Source organism: Ptychodera flava, chromosome 7, assembly GCF_041260155.1.
Source record: "Ptychodera flava strain L36383 chromosome 7, AS_Pfla_20210202, whole genome shotgun sequence".
Classification (NCBI taxonomy): Eukaryota; Metazoa; Hemichordata; class Enteropneusta; family Ptychoderidae; genus Ptychodera; species Ptychodera flava.
Window position 1 is genome coordinate 18,519,933 of NC_091934.1, and position 21,666 is coordinate 18,541,598.

Consider the following 21,666-nt stretch of genomic DNA (forward strand, 5'->3'; position numbering starts at 1 on the left):
TTCAATACTGACCGCCAAATAATCTTAATGAGACTAATCATTCTAGACATCCTCCAAATTATCCAACCATTCGCGTTAAAGTTCAGCTCGCTTAGAGGATCATAACATTCTTCGCCTTCGTTTAGATCGACCCTAATCTCTCCCATTTAGGAAATAAATACACAAGCTACCTTGACAAAACTTCGTGCACCATCCAGGACCAAACACACTACAAATCTGTCTTGACGTCATCATCTCCTTACATGGTAATCGGCATACCGTATTTTTTAGCAAAGGAGACACAGAATACGTCGGAGTATTCAGTTTCAAAACGTATTACATTGTGTGATGTTGTCAAAAAAAGGTAATGTTACTGCAGTGGTATAAATTACAAAACACAAAAGTTCAAATCAGTTTATTTTGGACTGGCTTACCCAACATTTCATATTGTTTCTTATGCCAGATTTGACCACGTGCTTACTGGCGACCCCTTTACATGCAAATTTTGTGTCAAATGGTGTGTTCTCCTGGAAAACAAACGTACGATTTTTATATGAAGGAGCGAAATTTGCCCTCAAAACTCGAAACCACCCCTTTGGGGTGTACCTAGCTATTTTGAACGAGCTTCTCGAATCTGCAGCTCTATTTCGAAATGATGGTCTGGTTTTCTCAGCTCAAGGATAAGTGTTCTCCATCGCTGTGGGCATTACTATTCTCAACTGGGGGTACAGTTTCCAGTCGTAATGTTTTTCATTGTGTCCGGGATACAAAACCTTTCCTTTTCACAATTTTACTTCGGTTAACACTAGTCCACATCTTGTCAGCGATTAAACATGTTTCAAGTTTAAATGTTAAATTCTGGTCTCGAGCCCTCTTGTTCGACCAAACTGAAATTACCCCTCCCACTTTGGCTCGTCCAGTGGGTGTAGCAAGGGTCGTGCCATCGCCTAGGAAACGGAGGGTGCATTAATTGTTGCATTTCGATGCACATTTTGATTATATTCAGAAGATTTTGTGGCAAAAACTCAGATAGAGAAGCATTAATATTCACATCTCACTTATTCAAGACTGGCTGAGAGCAGCACTTCCATTCAGTTAACATCATTACGCCATTTATTATGCCAAGAAAGATGAAGCCAAGACATTTTGCCCTCCCTGGTCTCAGCCAGGAATGGTTATACCTTACAGAGTTTTTTCCCACGGAATGAAAACAAATGTACTTGGGCTGAGGCCCAAGTACAATAATATAACACTTGTGTATGCATTCATCGCTATGTAAGCGTTACTGTCCCTTTAGGTGATGCCGCGGGTGAAATGCTTAAATACATACTTGACACTGGTGCGCCTGACTTTTAAATCATTGCGCATAAGGCTGCATTCACAAACAATGACGGGGGACTAGACGATTCGCGATTGAAATCTCTTTTTTTCAGATCCCCCTCGATACCCTCAAAAAACTCTAGTCCCCCTCCCCTGTCTATATGATCAAAATTTTTCAAGTCCCCCAAAATTATTATATAGCCCCAGATTATTAGGTATGTACGCACAGAAAGAATAAACACGTATTGCGCAATTCTGCTTGCAGATGTTCGACACTACCTGTCATCAGCAGTTTGTAGAGCCATATTCTTAAATTGGTTCATTTTTACGGCATCAGTAGTCTAAGTCGACTTGAGTTAATGCAATTCTGGCCAAGTCAATGACACCTGCTGCAGTTGAAGACTACACAAAATAACGATCATGAGAGAGTGTGCAAATCGGGAATTCTTGACCAAATATTGCCAATTTTGACAACTAGGCACAGTAGCCTACGAAAATAAAAATTTGTTTTCGAAATTACACGACATATATGACTTAGATGCTACCTTAAAATGTTTTACAAAAAGACAATATTGGAAGTTTAAGATGTTCCATCAATTAAATCTCATTTTAATCTAAGACATTTTGGATGTAATCATGGCAAATTTGGTAACAAATTCCATTTAATCATTTATGTTTTCATTTCAATTAGATTCTTTAATTAGCAAATTTTCCTTTAATGTTATTTTACGATGAGAATGGGCAAATTTCGATCATTGCATGAACTTGAAATGAATGGTTTTATATATTAAGAAATTTTCGTGAAAAACAATGAACTTTCATTGTACACCTTGTCGAAAATTAAGCATTTTGCCCTTATCTTTTTTAAATATTTGATTATTCTAACATGCCAGAATTCAAAAATCCCTGACAACTGTGTATCCTCCTGGTCTTCTATGTGATGCTCTCTGGCCTGATTTTAAGCACAAGAATGTTTAAATGCCATAAGCGTCATATGCACTTCAATTATCACCAAATATTTATAGAGAGTTACATGTTTTGTCGACAAACTGAATGTTGTGTTTCGGCTTGCTGTAGGGAGACAGCAAGAAACTGAGTTTGATATATTACATGGACGTATTGAAAGAAATTATCAACAGTTGCATCTTTAGCCCCGATACGAGACCTACTTGTTTCTTTTTAACGAAAATCAATGGCGTTCATAATTTTTAGATGATTTTTAGATAAACGTCGTGAAATGCGACAATATGGTTCTTGATTTTGTTTAATCACTAACATTAGAACCATTGGATGACATTAACATTTTGGAAACCAAAATATTTTCAGGTTCCCGCTCATAGGCAAAGCAAAAGTTTCAAGTCCCCATCTACTACCCCCAGCCTTTTCAAATCCCCTGAATTCGTCCAGCCCAACCAGTTTTTTGTACGCAGCCTTAGTTTTGGTGACGTTTGCAACCTCAGTCACAACTGACTCTCAGATGTTCTCGCAGAGTGCCTGCACACGATAAGCCTTTGTTGCAGACTGAAAAAACAAAGCGTTTTATAATATCCTTGTCAGGATGTATCTCTGTAATCCTGTCTTGCGACGCCTGGTCAAGTGTCTGGAAATCGTTTCAGATTGTTTGAGATCGTCCCATTGTGGGGTGAAAGTTTGTTACTGCCATCGTCAATATCATTGTTGATTCTGGACATTTTGACAATACTACTGTTGTCACTTTTTGCCACATCATCTCTATCCACGCCATTATAATCATCGGTGGCACTAAACATAGTATTCTCGTTGAGATAACAGATTTCACTGTCACTGTAGTCAGCCTTGTCCACATCACTATCATCATTTTCAGTCCTCGCTGGCCATTTGTCCCATACAACTGATTCCCGAGTACCCTCATTGGGCACAAAATTATTTTTATGTGGTTCCAATTTCGATTTGATGTGCTCCCATAACGATATCCGCGGTTGATTGGCATTCTACAGTAGATTTGTGTTCTGGTAGCTCATGTCAGGCTTGGAAAAGATGTCCTTAACACCATTGGTGTTGTTTAAATGCGAACTTAGTAATTAATTATGGGAATTATGCATTGGTGATGAACAGGGAGGGATGCGTTGTGTTTCGATGGTCTCAGCGTCATGCTTTGGGTGGTGCTTTCCTTTGTCTCAGATATGTTAGCACTGGATTCAAGGCATTTATTCGGTGGCAGTATGCATTTTCCCCCTGTTATATCTTGACGGTACATGAATCAGTGGAAGTGAGTACATGGTCTTTTCCTTTGGACTAGTGTGCCCATCAGGGGGCTGCTTCCATCAGTTGGCGACAAACCTTCCTGTACAGATCCATTTTCACAGTCCGAGTTCTGGCCATTTGTTGGCCCCTCTGTTTGGATGAATGACTGATGCTGTGATGTTGTCCTGTACCAATGTGACATATGAGAGGGAGGCTGATCCAGATTGGGGGAGCTGCCTTGAAAAACTCTCTGCACCAATTCTGTGTCTGGCACACGGCAAACCCTGTGTAACAGCACTGACTGCAATGTTTCCATACAAGAAAGCCTTTGCATAGGTCTAGCAGAGTTGTTGCTTTCTTTAGGCAAATTTCGATGGTTCATAGTTGGGGATGAAGATTGGTACGTATGGGCTACCAGTCTACCCTCTTTAGAGTCTGAAGATCTAGCTTTGGGATTTGGGGAGAGAGTTTGGGTATGTGGTGCAGTTAACTTTGGTGATACCTGTTGGCTGCTGTTATGGGTTGGTGAGCTACTATTATGTTGCTTTTGCTGTGTTTTTAATGTGGATAACTGTTTGAACCTTTGTCGAGAGGTCTTGCTTTGGTACGGTCGATCACCATTGTGCATTCGAAGATGTTCCTTTAGGTGATGAGACAGTGGAAAAGCTTTGAAACACACTGGGCACCGATGGCGCCCTCCGTCATGTGGACCAGTGTGCACTAACCGTTCATGGCGCTTGAAGTTGCTGGAATGGCTGAACGCTTTGCCACAGATTTTACAGGTGTATGGCTTCCCTCTTGTGTGGGTTTTAACATGCTCCTTAAGCAATGAGAGCTGGGTAAAGGCTTTACCACACAGCCTACACTGATAGCGCCTTTTGGCTTGTGTAGATACGTCGTAAAACTGGAACTCTGACGATGCCTCGCTGTTTGGTGATGCTTCATCATTTGAAGACCCATTACTTTTTTCTGCATTGTCTTCAGGATCATGATGCTGCACTGTATAAACAGCCATAGTGGTTTTTGCATATTTTGCTCCACGGGGAACTCTTTCTGCTGGTTTTCTCCTCGAAAGGTCAAGAGGTTTCCACAGTTCTTCATCGTCTTTTGCATGCTGTTCTCCATGACTTTGATGGAGTTGATCTGTGACTTCATGTCTCGGAGACAGAGATTGGACAGGTGTATCATTCCTATGGCATGGCTCATCCGCGGTAGCATGTAATAAAGTCTCTTCCCCTTCTGACTTGGCATGCTGGGACCTGGTCAGTTCAGAGATATCTTCAATGTTTTCACTAGTCTGTGTACAAGAGGTCTTGTTCTGCTGAAACCCGAAATGGTGGTCATTTTCATTCTTCTCAAGATTTGGAAAGTTCTCTCTGCTTGCCTCCATGTTTTTCACAGATTCCTGGCATGGAACATCTCCAGCACTTTGCAAGCTCCCCATTTCAAGATTTGATTTGGTTGCAGTCTGTCCTGTACACCTTTCCTCTCCATTTATTTGCTCTATAAGCGCTCTTCTGATCATGACGTCTGTGAGTTTTTCTCGGGGAAAAACCATTCTTTCATTTGTTTCTGTATATACGTTACTATTATCTGGCTTACATTCATATCTCTTGGTAATGGCTTTGATCACATCATGCATCTGCAGACGCCTTTGCGGGATGTGTCGAGATCTGTCCTTACCACTTGCTGCTTGATTAGTGTAAGTTTCTGCAACTTGTTCAGAAATATCTTCAAACTCTTTCTGGCTGACTTCTGTCAAATTGACATGACGTGTCAAATCACCATACTCTGTTTCTGAATTGCTTTCATCGCTTATGGATATCACCTCACATTGGCTAGAATGGCCAGAATCTGAGCTAGTTACATTGTACGTAGTGTTATTTTCACCCTCTTCCAAACACCGTGAGTCCTCAGAGTGTGTGCAATGGCCAAACCACCCATCATTTCTCTCTTCCGATTTTAGAAGACCAGTTTCACCAGACACTTCTTGGTCATCCTTTTGGTAAGTTAGTTCGCTTGATATGTATTTTCTAAGTTGGTCCGTGGTTCCGTAAAACTGGGTTCCGTCTTCAGCATCGATGATGCGAATGAAGATGCTGCATCCCGTCAAAAGGGAAAATCCATGACACTGCAATTGCATAAAAACGTGCTATTTAACAGTTATTACTACACAAAAAGTAGGATGAAAAACAGCTATGAAAATAGTTCTGAGGATTTTCAAGAATAGTTAGACATTAAGAGGTTATTACCCAGTATCAGCATAATTGTCATTTATGCTGCATCAGACACAAGACGAAGTCGAGTGTCGGATACAGCACAAATGACACTCATGCTGATTCGACGCAATGAACTGGAGATATTTGTCATACTTATCAACAGCATCTGACAAATGATAGGAAAAAACTTCAATATTTAATCTTTTATTTTATTCGGCCTTGTCTATAACAAGCGAAATATTTGTGTAAACGGGCTCCATTCAGAAATCTATATAACCTGGTTAGAGCAGAAGTGAACACCACGCATTACAAATCCACATTTCAATGAACACCATCAAATATAATCGCGTGGGAAGAATTATACCCATCAAAAACTTTCGGCTGCTTTAAATCTCTCCCGATTCCGATCACGCTCGACCGTCGCACAGTAAGTGAGACTACCCACAATTCTCCATGATCTGTACACACGGAGATCACTCACTGAGCTGAAACAAATTTCTTCTGTACGGAGAAAAACTCGGTCCATATTTCAAAATTCTGGCAACATAGTTCTGATCATTATAATTTTCTGATTCTCACTGTGAATAATGAGAAGATCAACCCCTTTTCCGCGGAGGAGATAGCAATTTTGTAATTTTGTCGACATAGATTTTTGACAGCCATACACAATATTTTCAAGGAAACTAAGGGAATAAGTTGTATCTGTGTTGGCAAAAGAAAGGGTATTGATTTTTTTCAATGTTCGTAACAAAGGATGAGAACATCCTAGTTGCTGATAACTTTATCTTGACAAGTGTGCAAATTTTAGCACCTCCAAACATCGACTTCTCATTCAATTTACTCTTGAATTTTAAGCATAATCAATAATTTTGGAACATAGTTTTAACAAATAATCCTGAACTTAAATTGTAAGTTAAAAATTGTTAAAAACTGATAAAATTGAAAAAGCCTTTAGCAAAAACTGTCTGAGTGAACAAATCGAGGGGAATTGTGGGTAGCCTCACTTACTGAGCGTCGTACGCAGTGGAGAGGGGCGGCCATTTTGTTTCTTTACACTTTGTATTGTCATGTCAACAGGTGTCACGCACGCAGCATCGCGTTACGTCACTGCCTGGTCGAAGGTGCCGAGCCATGCGAACGGTAGAATGTTTGCTTATAGCTTGACCAAAATAATTAGAATTCTAATGGATTAACCATCACAAGGTTCAACACATTTTTCCCGTATTTGGCTGCCCGAAGTGTCCTTCTTCCTCAAAGCCCTTCAATTTTTTATATAGACTCAGCAACATCACATCGCAGGGGGAGAGCGGCAGCCACTTTGTATGTTTTACTTTGTGTACTATGAACTTGCAAATGTAGATCGGGAAAATGAAAACTCGTGACGTTTATCATGCATATCTCTACGTTTACGGTAAAATATCGTGGCGGACATTTAAACGTAGACAGGAATGCTTAGGATAGAAAGATGATGGCAATAGCATATGGTAACATCCATTCTCACTTATTATCTATTTACAACTCTATTTAAAAATACTTTGCCTGTGTATCTTACCATATATGACTTGTAAAAATTCAACAGAGAGTCAGAAAAATTCAATAACCTATAAATACAGTTTACAAAATTCATAATTAAAGTTGAAGCGTAAAGTGCCAAATCTTTAAAAAAAAAAACCACGGCAAACAGACTGGCACTAAAGTTACACATGATAAATTGTGTAAAATGATGTAAAATTATTTTGAAGTTCGATGAATAAGAAACATCCAATCATGCATGTTTATAAGGCCACAGAAAAATCCAATGTTTCAAATGTCCGGTAAAATTAGTTAAATAATTACATATTCGGCCCAAACTACAACTTGACTGTCATGGGCAATGATTTTCAACATTTAACATGCAAAAGAATCATCCCTCCTAAAGTTATAACTTGCTTTTTCAAACCCTAGAAACCATTTACAATTGGTTTGTCTCATTCAAACATGTCCGAATTAAGGTTATCTAGGATGGTTGGTCAGTGCCGCGCCCTAAAATGCCACGTACCTTTTGGAACAGTGCCCTCTTCAGTTCCCTTGCTGCTAATGTCTCCTTCTCCATTGCATACATCTACAACAAAAGGCAAACAGAAACTTTTTAAAAAGAAAATCTCAAAGGCAAAAGGTTTTTGAAACCATGCTGATTTTTGAAAATAATCATGATTATAAAGCTCCGCCAGTTAAAGAGAAAGTTAATTTGGGAAATGAGTTTGCATACCGTGCAAAATCCGAAAGAAATATAATCTGTCAAAATTTGAAAGGCGAAACAAATTGCGCTTCAACACCCTACAATCAAATTGATCATATTTCTGAAACAGTCAACGATGACTGATTGGCTTTCCCTGGGTCTATTATATGACGCACATAATTTACGGGTGCCCACTATTTGAGTAAATCGGATGGAAATCGAAGCCTTCGGTCAAACAGACTGCTTGTATAAAACGAGATGCGTAAGTTTACATTTCTCTATTTCCAAAATAAAATAAAAGCCACACGTTTTTGGTCAAAAATATTTCATGTAGACACACAATTTATACAACAAGTTCCTTGTTCTTCATCAATGCAGTGACATGAAACATTTTTTACATATTTTACTCTGATTAAGTCACAAATACAGAACATTTCGTCGTAAAGCCTTTAAGGGTTGGGTCGACAGTTTAATCTATGGGGTATTTGTGGGAACATTGGTTAGACGCACCGTAAAGTGCAAGCATGTCTTCACCCACCATCTTTACATGTGAGCACCATTTTGGCAGAGTTTGCCACCAGTTAACGTTTCTCGAAAATTGATAGTCAAAACTTTAAAAAAACTTTATTCCTTTGCGTATCAACCCTAGTTGTTTTCGTAATCAGAAATAAATATCTTAGACAACACGCAGGTTCTCGGAATTCTCAAATTTCCTGATATTTGAAAAATTAATTGTGTCAGTCTTTGTGCTAAGGGGTAAATACATTTGATTTCCAATTTTTAAAGAATAACATTTTGAAATCTATTTTGTTCCGCAGCTTTCAATACAAATGAAACCTATCCAATCAAAATCGTCTTTTTGCGGCCATACCGACTGAAAGCAGTGTACGCTATTATGAGAATTAGGAGTCGCCACCTTCCAGCCCAAGTCAAGCCCCCAACAAGGTAACGCAGGCCACAATTATGTCGGTGAAAAGGTAAAGTACAATTGACTGCTCCATTAAGTAAACTTTGATCAGCCTCACATAGCGTTGACCCTAGGTCGATCGACGTGAGTGACTCCAGCCTGAATAAAATTTCTTAGACTGGACTCGTATTCTGATCCATCAATCATGTTATAGATAAACACGATAAGGGATCCCTGGTCATATGATCTGTACCGACGAGCAACGATAAACGGCCAATACCAATATCCGTCCATGCCATCTTCCCTCAGGTCCTCAATGCAGTCTATGATAAAGTATCTCGAGACGTATTATACTTTGCTCTGAATTTGTGCAAAAATCTTCATGTTGTTTATTAATGAAGGCAGTATATCATTAGGATCACTGTATGGTCACCCATTGGGCATTTCAAAAACATGGTGACCCCCTACCCTTATCACCAAAGTCAAAAACAGGGTGACCCCCATGAATCCACCGGCCCGCCAGGCCGAACAAACTGACCAGTCCCTTGGAATAGGGAGCATTCGCTTTTACGGGTAGGGGGTCGGTAGAACTTGAGCGATAAATGAAATGTAAAAAGCGACCCCCCTCCAAATCAAATTTCTAAAGTGTGACCCCACCAAAATTAATCAATTGTAAATTCTGACTGAACCCCCCCCCCCCAAAAAAAAAAAAAAATCATCAGATTTGATTTATCAAACCTTTGCACCTTATAGCCCTGGGCTGAAAAATTAGGCCCTTCAAAAGTGTTTGCAAGAAAAAGAGTTACCCACCCCAGTTTTCACCAAAAAAACAGCAACCCTCCCCCAGATGTCACAGTCCGTATCAATAATATCTTAATTGACTTATAATTTCTCATTTGACCTTTGAACTTTCAAAGATTCCTTTGTGAACTTTACAAATAATCACTGGGTGAAATTTCAATATCATATTGGTTTTTCAGATCTGCTCTTACAAATATAATATTCTCTTCACGTAAATTTATATCAATTGTCAAACTTTTTAAAAGCACAGATTTTAATAGCTAGTCTTGTATTGTAAAAAATATTCAAAGTTTCCTCACAGACCACAATGTATAGAGAATCAACATTTTTGGTGAAATTCTAAAATCAAATTTCTTGTACACACATGAACTTGTAACTGCCCTAGTCTAATCAAGTACACTAATATCGATAATCAAGAGTACATAAATACACAGATTTACCTAGTTTTGTATTGGAAAAAAATTATTCATAGTTTCCTCATAGACCAACATGTATAGTGAATCAACATCTCGATGAAATTCCTAAATCCAATTTCTTGCGCAAACATCCACTTGTAACCACCCTAGTCTAATCAAGTACATTAATATCAATAATCAATCGTACATAAGTACACAGATTTAGCTAGTTTTGTATTCGAAAAAAAAATATTCATAGTTTCCTCACAGACAAGATAGCGAATCAACATTTCGGTGAATTTCCAAAATCAACTTTCTTGCTCTCACAGGCACCGGAACTACACTATTCTGATCAAGTACATTGATATCAATTATCAAGAGTACATAAATACACAGATTTAGCTAGTTTTGTATTGGAAAAAAATTCATAGTTTCCTCATAGACCAACATGTATAGTGAATCAACATCTCGATGAAATTCCTAAATCCAATTTCTTGCACAAAACTTCCACTTGTAACCACCCAAGTCTAATCAAGTACATTAATATCAATAATCAATCGTACATAAATACATAGATTTAGCTAGTTTTATATTTAAAAGAAATTATTCATAGTATCCTCATAGACTACTCATAGATTATGTATGGACGATCAAACAACATTTTGGTGAAATTCCAAAGTCAATTTTTTTCTATAACTCCATACAACCTTTTGAAAAATTTGATCCCCCCCCCCCCCTAACAACGGTTTCTTGAAGTCAAACCTCCCCCATTTCCACCGACCCGGACCCCTCCCTCCCTGTAAAATGCGAATGCTCCCTTATGGATGTGTGATTTGCTGTCTTTCTATTGAAAACTACGCGCTAGGAATTCCTCTAGATTGTACATGAACGATCATCATTCTGTTCCCTCTGCCGTAAATAGTTTTCAAACCGGCCTAGAAATGAGTTAAAGACAAAAAAGAACTTTCATCGCGATTCATCCTTTGATGTACTCGGGGGTCACCTTGCAAACCTTGGAGCTACGGAAACTAATGCCTAAATATATTTAAGCAAAGAAGCACACCCAGCGACGGTATACCACGATATTTTGACCAGTTCACGACATATATGCAAGAGCGATAGCGAGTGCATATATGAAGTGAACTGGTTGAAATCGAGTGGTATACCGTCGCTGGGTGTGATTTATTGCTACTATATCATAACAGTATATTGGAATTCTAGCGTTGAACGTCATAATCGGATTTTGCTCAAGCTGAGAGCACGCGTATGCCAGCCGTGGTATATCGTCAATACACCACGATTCTTTTCGCGTCTCGACCAATCAGATCGCAGTATTTGCACCATCAAAGTGATATTTCATGTTCAAAAGGCAGGGCTTGGGAAAAATAGAATTTTCAATTTGACAAAAATATGACTGCAGAAATTTTATTCACTCAATCCACGGTTTCTCTAACCGTGCTCTATGAGCCCCAAAATGAACACAACGGGTGGTAGAACAAATAAAAGTATGAGAATCCGAAGTGCATTCTCCCTTAATCTTTTTCCCCGTTTACATATTTATTTAATACTACTATACTCAGAAGTCCTGGCGTTTGACAGTTGTGTACTTCAGACTCTGTCTATTGGATTACTGTTCTCGTAGACTTGAATGTTGTCAACAACCTATGCACTGGACATACACATGCTGGGTGTACGCTTGCTGCGCCGTGAGCAATTCGACCTCATGCCACATCACGAGAATACATGGACATCGACTTTTGTCTAAATAAGTGGAATCGCCCGCCGTCGGATGATCGGTATCTGATAAGCGAGGTCGCCTCGGCATAATTTACACAAACTTGTTTGTCTGTCAACCATCTAATGCTGCTATCTTCGACAAAGTTTCCAACAGTCATGAAATGAGATTTATGAGATTGTCCTTGAGACAGGCCACTTCAAAAATGGGTCGACTCAAATAAGAGTCATTTCTGATCGTGATTCACCTTTTCAACTTCAGTCTTTCAACCCCTGCTATCTAAGAATAAGAATAGATAATGCAGAACAAAATTGTCTTTTTCCTATGACCCCAGATGTTAAATTTCATAGATCAGAATGAAGATTTTACTTTAATTAATGGTTATCATGTATATCAAAATTGAAAGATTTCTAATAAAAAAGTATCCAAAATATGTACCCTTCATCCTTCGAGTCAACTATTGCTTCTATAATAAACTTTAAAATTTCTGCTTTTTACCAATGTAGTATGAGGAGGTTTTCGTGTCATTTTAATAAGACATTGTCGCTTCGACAACAAATGTATATTGGCTTAGTGAAATGCTATCTCAACTCTTATTTTACAAACCCAGACAATCCAGTTGCGTATACACATATACCGAAGCTGCATTAGGATGTACAGGCATCAGTAAAGGAACGCCGAAAAGTGTCCTGATTTGAGCTGTGGCCTCTATTAGACCATTTTCAAATCGGAATGCTCTCAGTAGTCTCTGTTATCAAGGTGATGCTGGGGAATCATTTTGTGTCCTATGTAATTTTGAGTCTTCATGAAAACTACATGTTTGAAACACCCTAAATTGACAACAAATGACTCCTTAGCTTGTAATGTTGAAAATTTTCCGTATCAAATTCTAGTGAGCACATAATTCCTATCCTTTCCGTGCAGATTCTTTCAAAACATCAGTCAATTCATCATGAATGCTCTTACCAACTAGAACAAACTTAAACACGGGAAAGTGATAGACCATGTCGTCCATCAGTAATCTTAATTTCTGCACTAAATGTTTTATGGTCTTTTTACGGGCAGATACTCTATGCCTACTGTTAGATGTCACCTTAATGTAGCTCATCATATCTTTCCAAATTTATGTAAAAAAAGCATTTCAACAAGAAGGGAAGGCAATATCTGCAGTGAAGTAAAAGATCGTGGTAAAAAAAACCTCCTCTGAGAGAGAAAATAAAAAACAAGTTGTCAGAATGGTCAAGAAAATTAATTCTCCTTTATCAACCTTCAAAGCCGCCCCCCACCTCGGGATATAAAGTAGTTCGACCAGTACTTAAGACTGTACATCAGTATACAACAAAGTAAACCGTGGATTAAACGCATCCAGTGAAAACATTGTAAATATGTGCAACTAGGTTTACACAAAATGTAATCATCTTTGGTAGATATTTAACGACTATGTTAGTTGTCCGACGTCTTACGAAACTAATTGTCTTCGAATTGCATCGATATCCGCAAAATATTGGTCCGCGAAATTTAAACAGTGCTTTTCCTTATAGTTAACGAGCTGACAACACAATACTAAATACACGAATTATTGCAAGTGTGCAACAACATGGACACATACCTTTAAATCGACATTTGCTGTAGCCGTTATCTGTCATGCATCTTCCTTTGATCGATACATTGTTGTTGTGGCAGCAGTGGATGAGGAAGCTTTATTCTACAAGAAGACCACCTAAGCCTGTATATATACCTAGCAGGTATACCGCGTTTGTTGGAAGAAGCTGAAGACTGATTAACCAATCAACGGGCCGTATTTGTGCAGACTTGTGCATCACAAATAAGTAAACAAGCTCAAAGTGCGTAAAAAGGCAGCTGAGACACACTTTTAAGTGTGTACTGCTAATAAAGAGGCTGTGTTTCTAAAAAAAGGATAATTATTTTAATCAAAATTTGCTTACTATTTAGCGAACCCTCTAATCATAAGTGGTTATGATTTTTACAGAAACAGTAGCTTCAACTTTTCAGGTTTTTCGCACCACTTTTTAGTGTAAGTTGTCGAGCTACTCCTCAAACCATGATGACAAACCAACCATTAAGCTTTTCGACACAGCGTCTATACTTGTAAAATGCATTATTATTGTTTACATATGAATTTTAGTACGGATCAAAAAGTCAATATTAATTAATCAGCATACCAGAATTATCGGGCTAATTTGCAGAATCAGTCACGTGCTTTCTTATGAAACAGTAGCATACTTTTGTCACGGTCAGTGACCAAGGTTGTGTTAATTACTTTACAGGTGGCCGTACTTTAACATTCATTGATGGTAACAAGATAAAAGCTACCTAGAATGTCTTCATTTCTCATCTAGAAGCACCAGCGTTAGTTTTAAAGTTCCAGACAAAAAGCAAACACTCTTGCACGCTTTTGACGACGTTTTCCTGAACACCCCTTAAGTGAACTTTTACTGCTTTTGTTTTCTTTGTATTCTCAAGTCAAAGGCCGATCACCATATGTTAACACCCCAATCTATCTTCATGAACATTTCCACGGATATATACATAGCTGTAATTCTGAAGGTGTGAGGATATTTTGTACACACCATGACATTTGTTGGGGATTCAGCAGAGCGGTTTTGACTGTGATGTCTCCTCTATGCGACCGAGTGCCGTGCGTTGTTAGTTCGAATCCCATTTACTGAATTACATCAATCATCATTACATTATTTGCTGCTTTTCATTTGACTGGCTATAAATCCCGCATACCGCTATCTCATAACGCAATGACTACAAACACTGCATCTGGCTTGAAAGTGCCTCTAGTATTTTCTTACAGAAAAACGCTTATCTTTGTTGAATTCTAGAAGATACTGGCCGAGGTCCATATGGTACAGGTTCAGTGTTTGTGATCTAAATGTACAGGTATAACCCTTATCCTGCCAGACAGTATCACTTTCCAATATCTGCCCAATCAGGAAAGGCGCATTCTACCTTAAATACTGAGATGTCTTTGAAGAACGGCGCCGGGGGTACGATATGTACACAGTTACAGTGTCATGACTTTATTTTCTAGTCGACAGCACCAGTCTCAGGCTCAGCCCTGCGGCCTGAAGACAGTGTGTCATGCTGCAGTCTATCTTGTCACGCTAATTCTACTTATCTGTGCTGAGAGAAATATTCTCTTATACAATACCAAAGTCACTGAATACATAAGATAAACAAGCATTACCGGGCTAAATTGCAGATTGAATCACGTGCTTTTTCACGAAATAGTGGCATAGTTGGCTTACATTCAGTGACCGAGGTTGTGTGAACTACTTTACAGATGGCCGTACTTTGACATTTGTTGATTGTAACAAGATAAAAGCTACCTGGAAAGCCTTTATTTCTTGTCTAGAAACACCAGCGTAATGTGTAAAAGTTCTGGACAAAAAGCAATTTAACGCATGCACACTTTTGACGACGTTATCCTGAACAACCATTACGGAAACTTTTGCTGCTTTTGTTTCATTGTTTTAGCAAGTCCAAGGCCAACCATCATTTGTTAACATCCAAATCTCTCTTTTGAACATGTCAATGAATAATAATAATAATAATAATAATAATAATAATAATAATAATGGGTTCTTATATGGCGCACATATCCACAAGTACTTGTGCTCAGGGCGCTTTACAATCATCATTATCCTTGGTCGCTGGACCTTATTTGTTATCACTAAACTCCCTGGGGAGCAAACAACAGCTCACATGTGCAGCAATCAGCGCAGCAGAGCTAAACGGGCACATTACAACCACTGTCCTACCAGGTACCCATCACTCCTGGAATGGGGAGAAGCAATAACGAATAAAGTGCCTTGCTCAATTGAAGGACACAACACCATAGCAATATTTGGGCTCGAACCCACCATCCTGTGATCGTGCGTCCACTACTCTAGCCACTGGTCCATGATGCCTCTATATTCAGCTGTTATTCTGAAGGTAGTGAGGATATTTTGTAAAGACCAAGACATTTCTTTGGGATTCGGGCAAGCGAGTATGACTGTGATCCCTCCTCCGGTGACCAGGTGCCTTGTGTTGTGAGTTCGAATCCCATCGAGAATTTACTAAATTACATCAATCATCATTACATTATCAATTTTGCTGTTTTTCACCTGCCCGGCCATCTCACATGCATACCGCTATCTAAAACCGCAGTGACTACAAACATCACGTCTGGCTTCAAAGTACCCCTAATATTTTTATGCTGAAAAATAACTCTTAACTCTTTGTTGAATTCTAAAGGATACTGGGCGAGATCTATATGGTATAGATTCAGTATTTGCAATCATAAATGTACAGGTATATGTCGAAAGGCACATATTTAACCCTTATCCTGCCAGAGAACATCACTTTTCAATATCTGTCCAGTCAGGAAAGAGGTATAGCAAATACCATCAGAGCAAACCTTGATCGTAACGATTCTCCCCCTCCCATGTGTACTGAACCTTGCTTTCATGGAGAAAATCTCAGTCATTTCAAACCAGTTTCTGATGACGTAGTGAAACGCATCATACTAAGGTCTCCTGCCAAAAGTTGTGACCTTGATGTTATGCCCACCAGTCTCTTAGTTGAATACTTAGACATCTTATTACCCACCATCACCAAAGTCATTAACAATTCTCTCACTTCAGGTATTTTTCCAGACGTCTATAAAACTGCTCTTTTAAAGCCCTCGCTTAAGAAACCATCTCTTGATCCAGATGATTTAAAGAATTATCGACCCATCTCAAATTTGCCCTTCCTTTCGAAAATCATAGAACGAATTATTCTTATGCAGTTAAATGACCATCTTATTTCAAACAAATTGTTGAATCCACTTCAGTCAGCCTATAGACCACATCATAGCACAGAAACGAGTTAACGATCTCCTCACTGCACTAGACAGGGGTGAAATTAGCATTTTGACTTTGTTAGACCTCTCTGCTGCGTTCGACACTTTAGATCACGAAATTCTCCTTCATCGACTTGAACACTCTTTGGAATAACTGATTGTGCGCTCTCCTGGTTCAAATCCTATCTGTCCCATAGATCACAGATTGTTTAAATTGATGGCCGTAAGTCACATGTGTCACCTCTTTGCTTTGGTGTCCCACTGGGCTCTGTTTTAGGACCCTTTTTGTTTGTATTGTACACGGAACCCCTTTTTAATATCGTTAAGTCACATTCTGTGAGTCACCATGCATTTGAAGATGACAATCAACTCTACAAAGCAACCAAAATTGATGAGATCCACTCCGCCATAGGTTCCATACGAGATTGCATTAATGAGGTCAAAACATGGATGAAGTACAACAAACTCAAGTTAAACGACAGTAAAGTAAAGCCATGCTTGTCGTATCACCCAGACTGCAAGGCAGATTGTCCCTTCCCGACTCAATGTTAGTTGGTGATGCAGTTATTAAGTTTTCCTCATCTGTGAAAAATCTTGGTGTCACTTTAGATAGCCATTTAACCATGTCAGAGCACGTACATAATGTATGCAGAGCTGCCTATGTTCAGCTGAGGCAGATGAGTTATATTCGTCATCTGCTCACTGTTCAAGCCACTGAGACTCTTGTTATTGCTTTTGTCCTATCTCGTTTAGACTACTGCAACAGTCTTCTTTCTGGCTGCCCAAAACACCTCATTGACAAATTGCAACGTGTTCAAAATGCATCTACTAGTCTTATGTATAATGCAAAAAAATCACACCACATACTACCTATTTTGAAATCGCTACACTGGTTGCCCGTTGCTAGTCGTACACAGTACAAACATCCTACAGTTTTTTCGACTTGGTTTCAGGGACTGGACCACAATATCTCTCTGACCTTTTGCAAATGTATACTCCCTCAAGACACCTACGTTCTTCATCTGACACACGTCTTTTTAGAATGCCGCGTGTCCTTTGGTGAAAGGCCTTTTTCCCACTCAGGATCGAAAATTTTGAAAAGTCTGCCTGTCTACATACGCCATATGGATTCAAATATTTCATTCCCCATGCCCTCAAGACATATACTTTTCAGGGAGTAGTGTATTTTGTCCTGCGCCTCGAGCTCATTTTGAGATTAGGCGCATTATAAATATTCTTTATTATTACCTAGACATGTCCAACTACTTAGCATGGTATGTCATATCAACGTCGTAATTTGCCCATGCCATAATTCAATGAAATATACAGAAAGATTGTAGAAATAATCCTTGAATAAGGGAGCAGGAAGGGGTCAAGATTCCATATAATGTCTCTCATTACTGAATAGTTGTACTTGCCGCAGTTGTAGTTACTTTGATCGTTAAGGTATACATGCGCCTTGGGAATAGATATTTGGACCCTCCAACTTTTCTAATTCTCTTCTGATCTACCCCTTGTGGGGGTTCATTTTAAAGCTGTTGGTATGATAAAAAAATTCCCGTCAAAAGTAACATTAATTTCCTCCTAAAGTCAACACGGGGATGGTGGCCATTTTCAATGTCAAATATCGGTAAATCGTCTATAAATTGTTTCTCCAGTACCAAAATTTGCATGGTGACCCCAGATTTTTATTCTTGACTTTGAAGAGAATTGGCAAAAGATTCCTTGAGGAAAGTTTGAACAAACAGTTTAAGTCTTTCAAGTTCGAGGCGCATTCTACCTTAGATATCGGGATGTTTTAAAACACGGCGCCAGGAGTAATGTCAGGAATTTATTTTCTAGTCGACAGCTCGAGTCTCCGGCTCAGGTCTGCGGCCTAAAGACAGTGTGTCGTGGTGCAGTTTATCTTGTCACGCTAGTTCTACCTATCTATGCTGAGAGAAATAATCTACGTTACAGAATCAAAATCATCGTAGACATACTGAAGAGCAATCAACGTAAACAGGTCAACTTCGCAAAACCTGATAATCAAAAACAGAATCATACTTACTTGATGGATGAACTTCGACTCTTATCTCACATCACCAATATTGATATGAATGACAAGATACTGTAAAAGGCGATCACATTAGGTCATATACTCAAACGAGGTCGGTTCAAAGGTACGCCGACGGTGCGTAACATTTAGCCAGGAATGTGTTTACACATAAGCTCGAAAAATGTCGCCCTTCCTTACTCTTGCGGTGGCTGTCCACCCATAATACCTCAACACTTAGCCGTTAAGATTATAAACTGTGCGGTATGTCCATCTCAAGACTAGCGTCTTCACAGAGTCTCCAATGTATTTGAAGCTGAAGCTGAAGCCGGCTTTGATAATAATTAACTATGCAGCTACTGTTATCGCATTAAAGTGGGAATATTTACTCAAAACGAGCCAGTTGAAGGGCACTCTAGTCCGCAAGGTACGTTCTTTATGCCTGACATCGATCGCGTGATATTGAGCGGATGTAGATATGCCGTGTTGAAAGGCGGTGATATCTCTGCCCTGATATTCTTTGTCAAACCCAATGAGTCAGCAATTACTAGTTGTGTTTTATAGCATGAAATGAGCACAGACGAAGGAAGAGACTTATTAGCAATAGTTTACTTATATGCCAGTGTAGCAACCCTATCATCGAGCCATAGTTTCTCCTATCGTCTACCGTTCTATGTTTGATTTGCATCATTTTGCTGTCATAAGGGTGCTGTAATCAAAATATGAATTCATAACGTTTTGAAGGGATTAAAAGAAAGTACACTGACAGTTGACAATGTAGCCTTATCTGCGCAGAGTGAGGGCAGTGTTGTGAAACCCTGCACTTGAGTGTCGTCCAACATGGCGGGGCACCATTTATAGCAAATCTAATCAAGGTTGAGCTTGGTGAGAAATGTTGTCCTTGAAGTAAGAAAAATTTTCATCATCTTAATTTTTCGAACAATTTATTATTCCTCATAGAGTTAACACAGGGATGGCAGCCATTTTTGAATTTCAATTGTTGGTGAGTGTTAGGTAACTTGTTTCTCACCAAACATGGTGACCCCTACTTTATGTTATTGATTTTGTCATAGAAAGTTTGAAGCTCTCATTGAGGAACGTTCGAGGTGCATACTACCTAATTGTAATGCGCAAGTAATACACTAGTATACACGTTTTCATTGAGTTTCATGCCTTAAGATAGTATTCGCCCCGAAACTGAAAGATATAAAACATTTTTCTAAAACTTTCGTCAAGAATAATTTCAACCATACACTTACTAAATCAAGTATCCGAAGAGAAACAAAGAGCTGGAAAGTATTGTCAAAATATAAGTCCCCATATCTATCCCAGAGGGGAGTGTATTCTATCTTAAATGTAAGCTGACAACGGGCCGTGTAGGAGACAAACACGTGGATACCAGATGAGAAATTCAATTAATTAAGTCCTTCATTGGTGTTCACATGAATGTTGCTTGCCAACATTTAAATGGACTGTACTGCTTCAGTGCTCGTTTAAGGATTGCTTCGTGAGAGAAGTAACGTAGTATAAGAGCACTGCGGCGGCGCTTTCTGAAACTTACCCAAAGATACTGAAGTGTACCGTCGATAATTATGAAGCACCAATACATTTTGTCTGTTGGCCTGAATGGTTCTTGGCGAACACAGAGAAGAAATGGAACCTCTTCTAAGGGACTGGTCAGAAATTATATGTTTTCGCGCAAGCATGTTTAAAGGGTCATGACATTTCATTCATGCCTCCGAGGGTCCTCTTCTTTTGCGCAACTATCGCAACTATAAGAAGATAAGATGTGGCCAATGCTGTGCTTCTCCAGAAAGTATCAAATCATTATACAGTGGAATCTATTGGGCAAACTGTAAACAATTTTCCCCGCAAAACAAGCTACATCTATACATTTATATATGTTTGATAATTTATGTAAATGTACTTAGCTTGAAATAAAAAGTATATGTGTGTACAAGAAATTTGATTTTTGAATTCTATCAAAAATGTTGATTCACTATACACAGTAAAATATGAGAAAACTATGAAAAGTTTTTCCTACTATAAAACAAGCAATATCTGTGCATTTATAGATAAATATATATCCATATTTATAGATAATTGATAAAAATGCACTTGGTAAGAACAGGATGGTTACAAGTATGTATGGGTACAAGAAATTGGAATTTGGAATTTCACCAAAAATGTTGATACACTATACTGAAAGACTGTGAGAAAACTGTGAATAATTTTTTAATACAAAACTAGCAATATTTGTGCATTTATGGACGTTTTGATAATTAGTATTAATGTTCTTGATTAGGCTAGGGTGGTTACAAGTGCATATGTGTGCAAGAAATTTGATATTGGAATTTCACCGAAATGTTGATTGATGTACATTTTAATCTATGAGGAAACTATGAATATTTTTCCAATACAAACTAACTAAATCTGTGTATTTATAGGCACTTGATAATTGATATTATATTGAACGTACTTGATTAGACCAGGGTGGTTACAAGTGCATGTGTGAGCCAGAAATTAATTAAACCAGGGTGGTTACAAGTGCAAGTGTGTGCAAGAATTTGATTTCGGATTTGACCGAAATGTTGATTCACTATACATTGTAGTCTTTGAGGAAACCATGAATACTTTTTTACAATACAAACCTGGCTAATTCTGTGCTTTTATAAATGTTTGACACTTGATATAAATGTACCTGATGAGAATGGGGTGTTTGAAAAAGCAGATCTGAGCAGCAAACGTGACACTGGAATTTCATCAGAGCGATTATTGAGAAATTTGAGAAAGTTCAAAGGTCAAATGAGAAAGTATATGTCAAGTAAGATATTATTGATATGGACTGTGACACGCAGGGGGAGAGTCACTGTTTTTGCGCATTAAAATTTGGGAGGGTCATTCTTTTTCTCGCAAACAATTTTAAAGGGTCACTATTTTTCGCGTAGCGTCATTCTGGAAAACACCGGCCCTCCC

At 38.7% G+C, this 21,666-nt stretch overlaps 1 protein-coding gene across 1 annotated transcript; it reads right to left on the bottom strand.

Moving 5' to 3' along the window:
• Positions 1–2,105: 2,105 nt before the first annotated feature.
• On the bottom strand, positions 2,106–13,473 carry LOC139136931 (zinc finger protein 44-like). The gene is made up of 3 exons (XM_070704793.1): positions 13,407–13,473; positions 7,780–7,842; positions 2,106–5,653 (listed from the first exon to the last, which is right to left on the bottom strand). Exons 2-3 carry the CDS (start codon positions 7,840–7,842, stop codon positions 3,539–3,541), a joined length of 2,178 nt encoding a protein of 725 aa, XP_070560894.1. The 5' UTR covers positions 13,407–13,473; the 3' UTR covers positions 2,106–3,538.
• Positions 13,474–21,666: the final 8,193 nt, after the last annotated feature.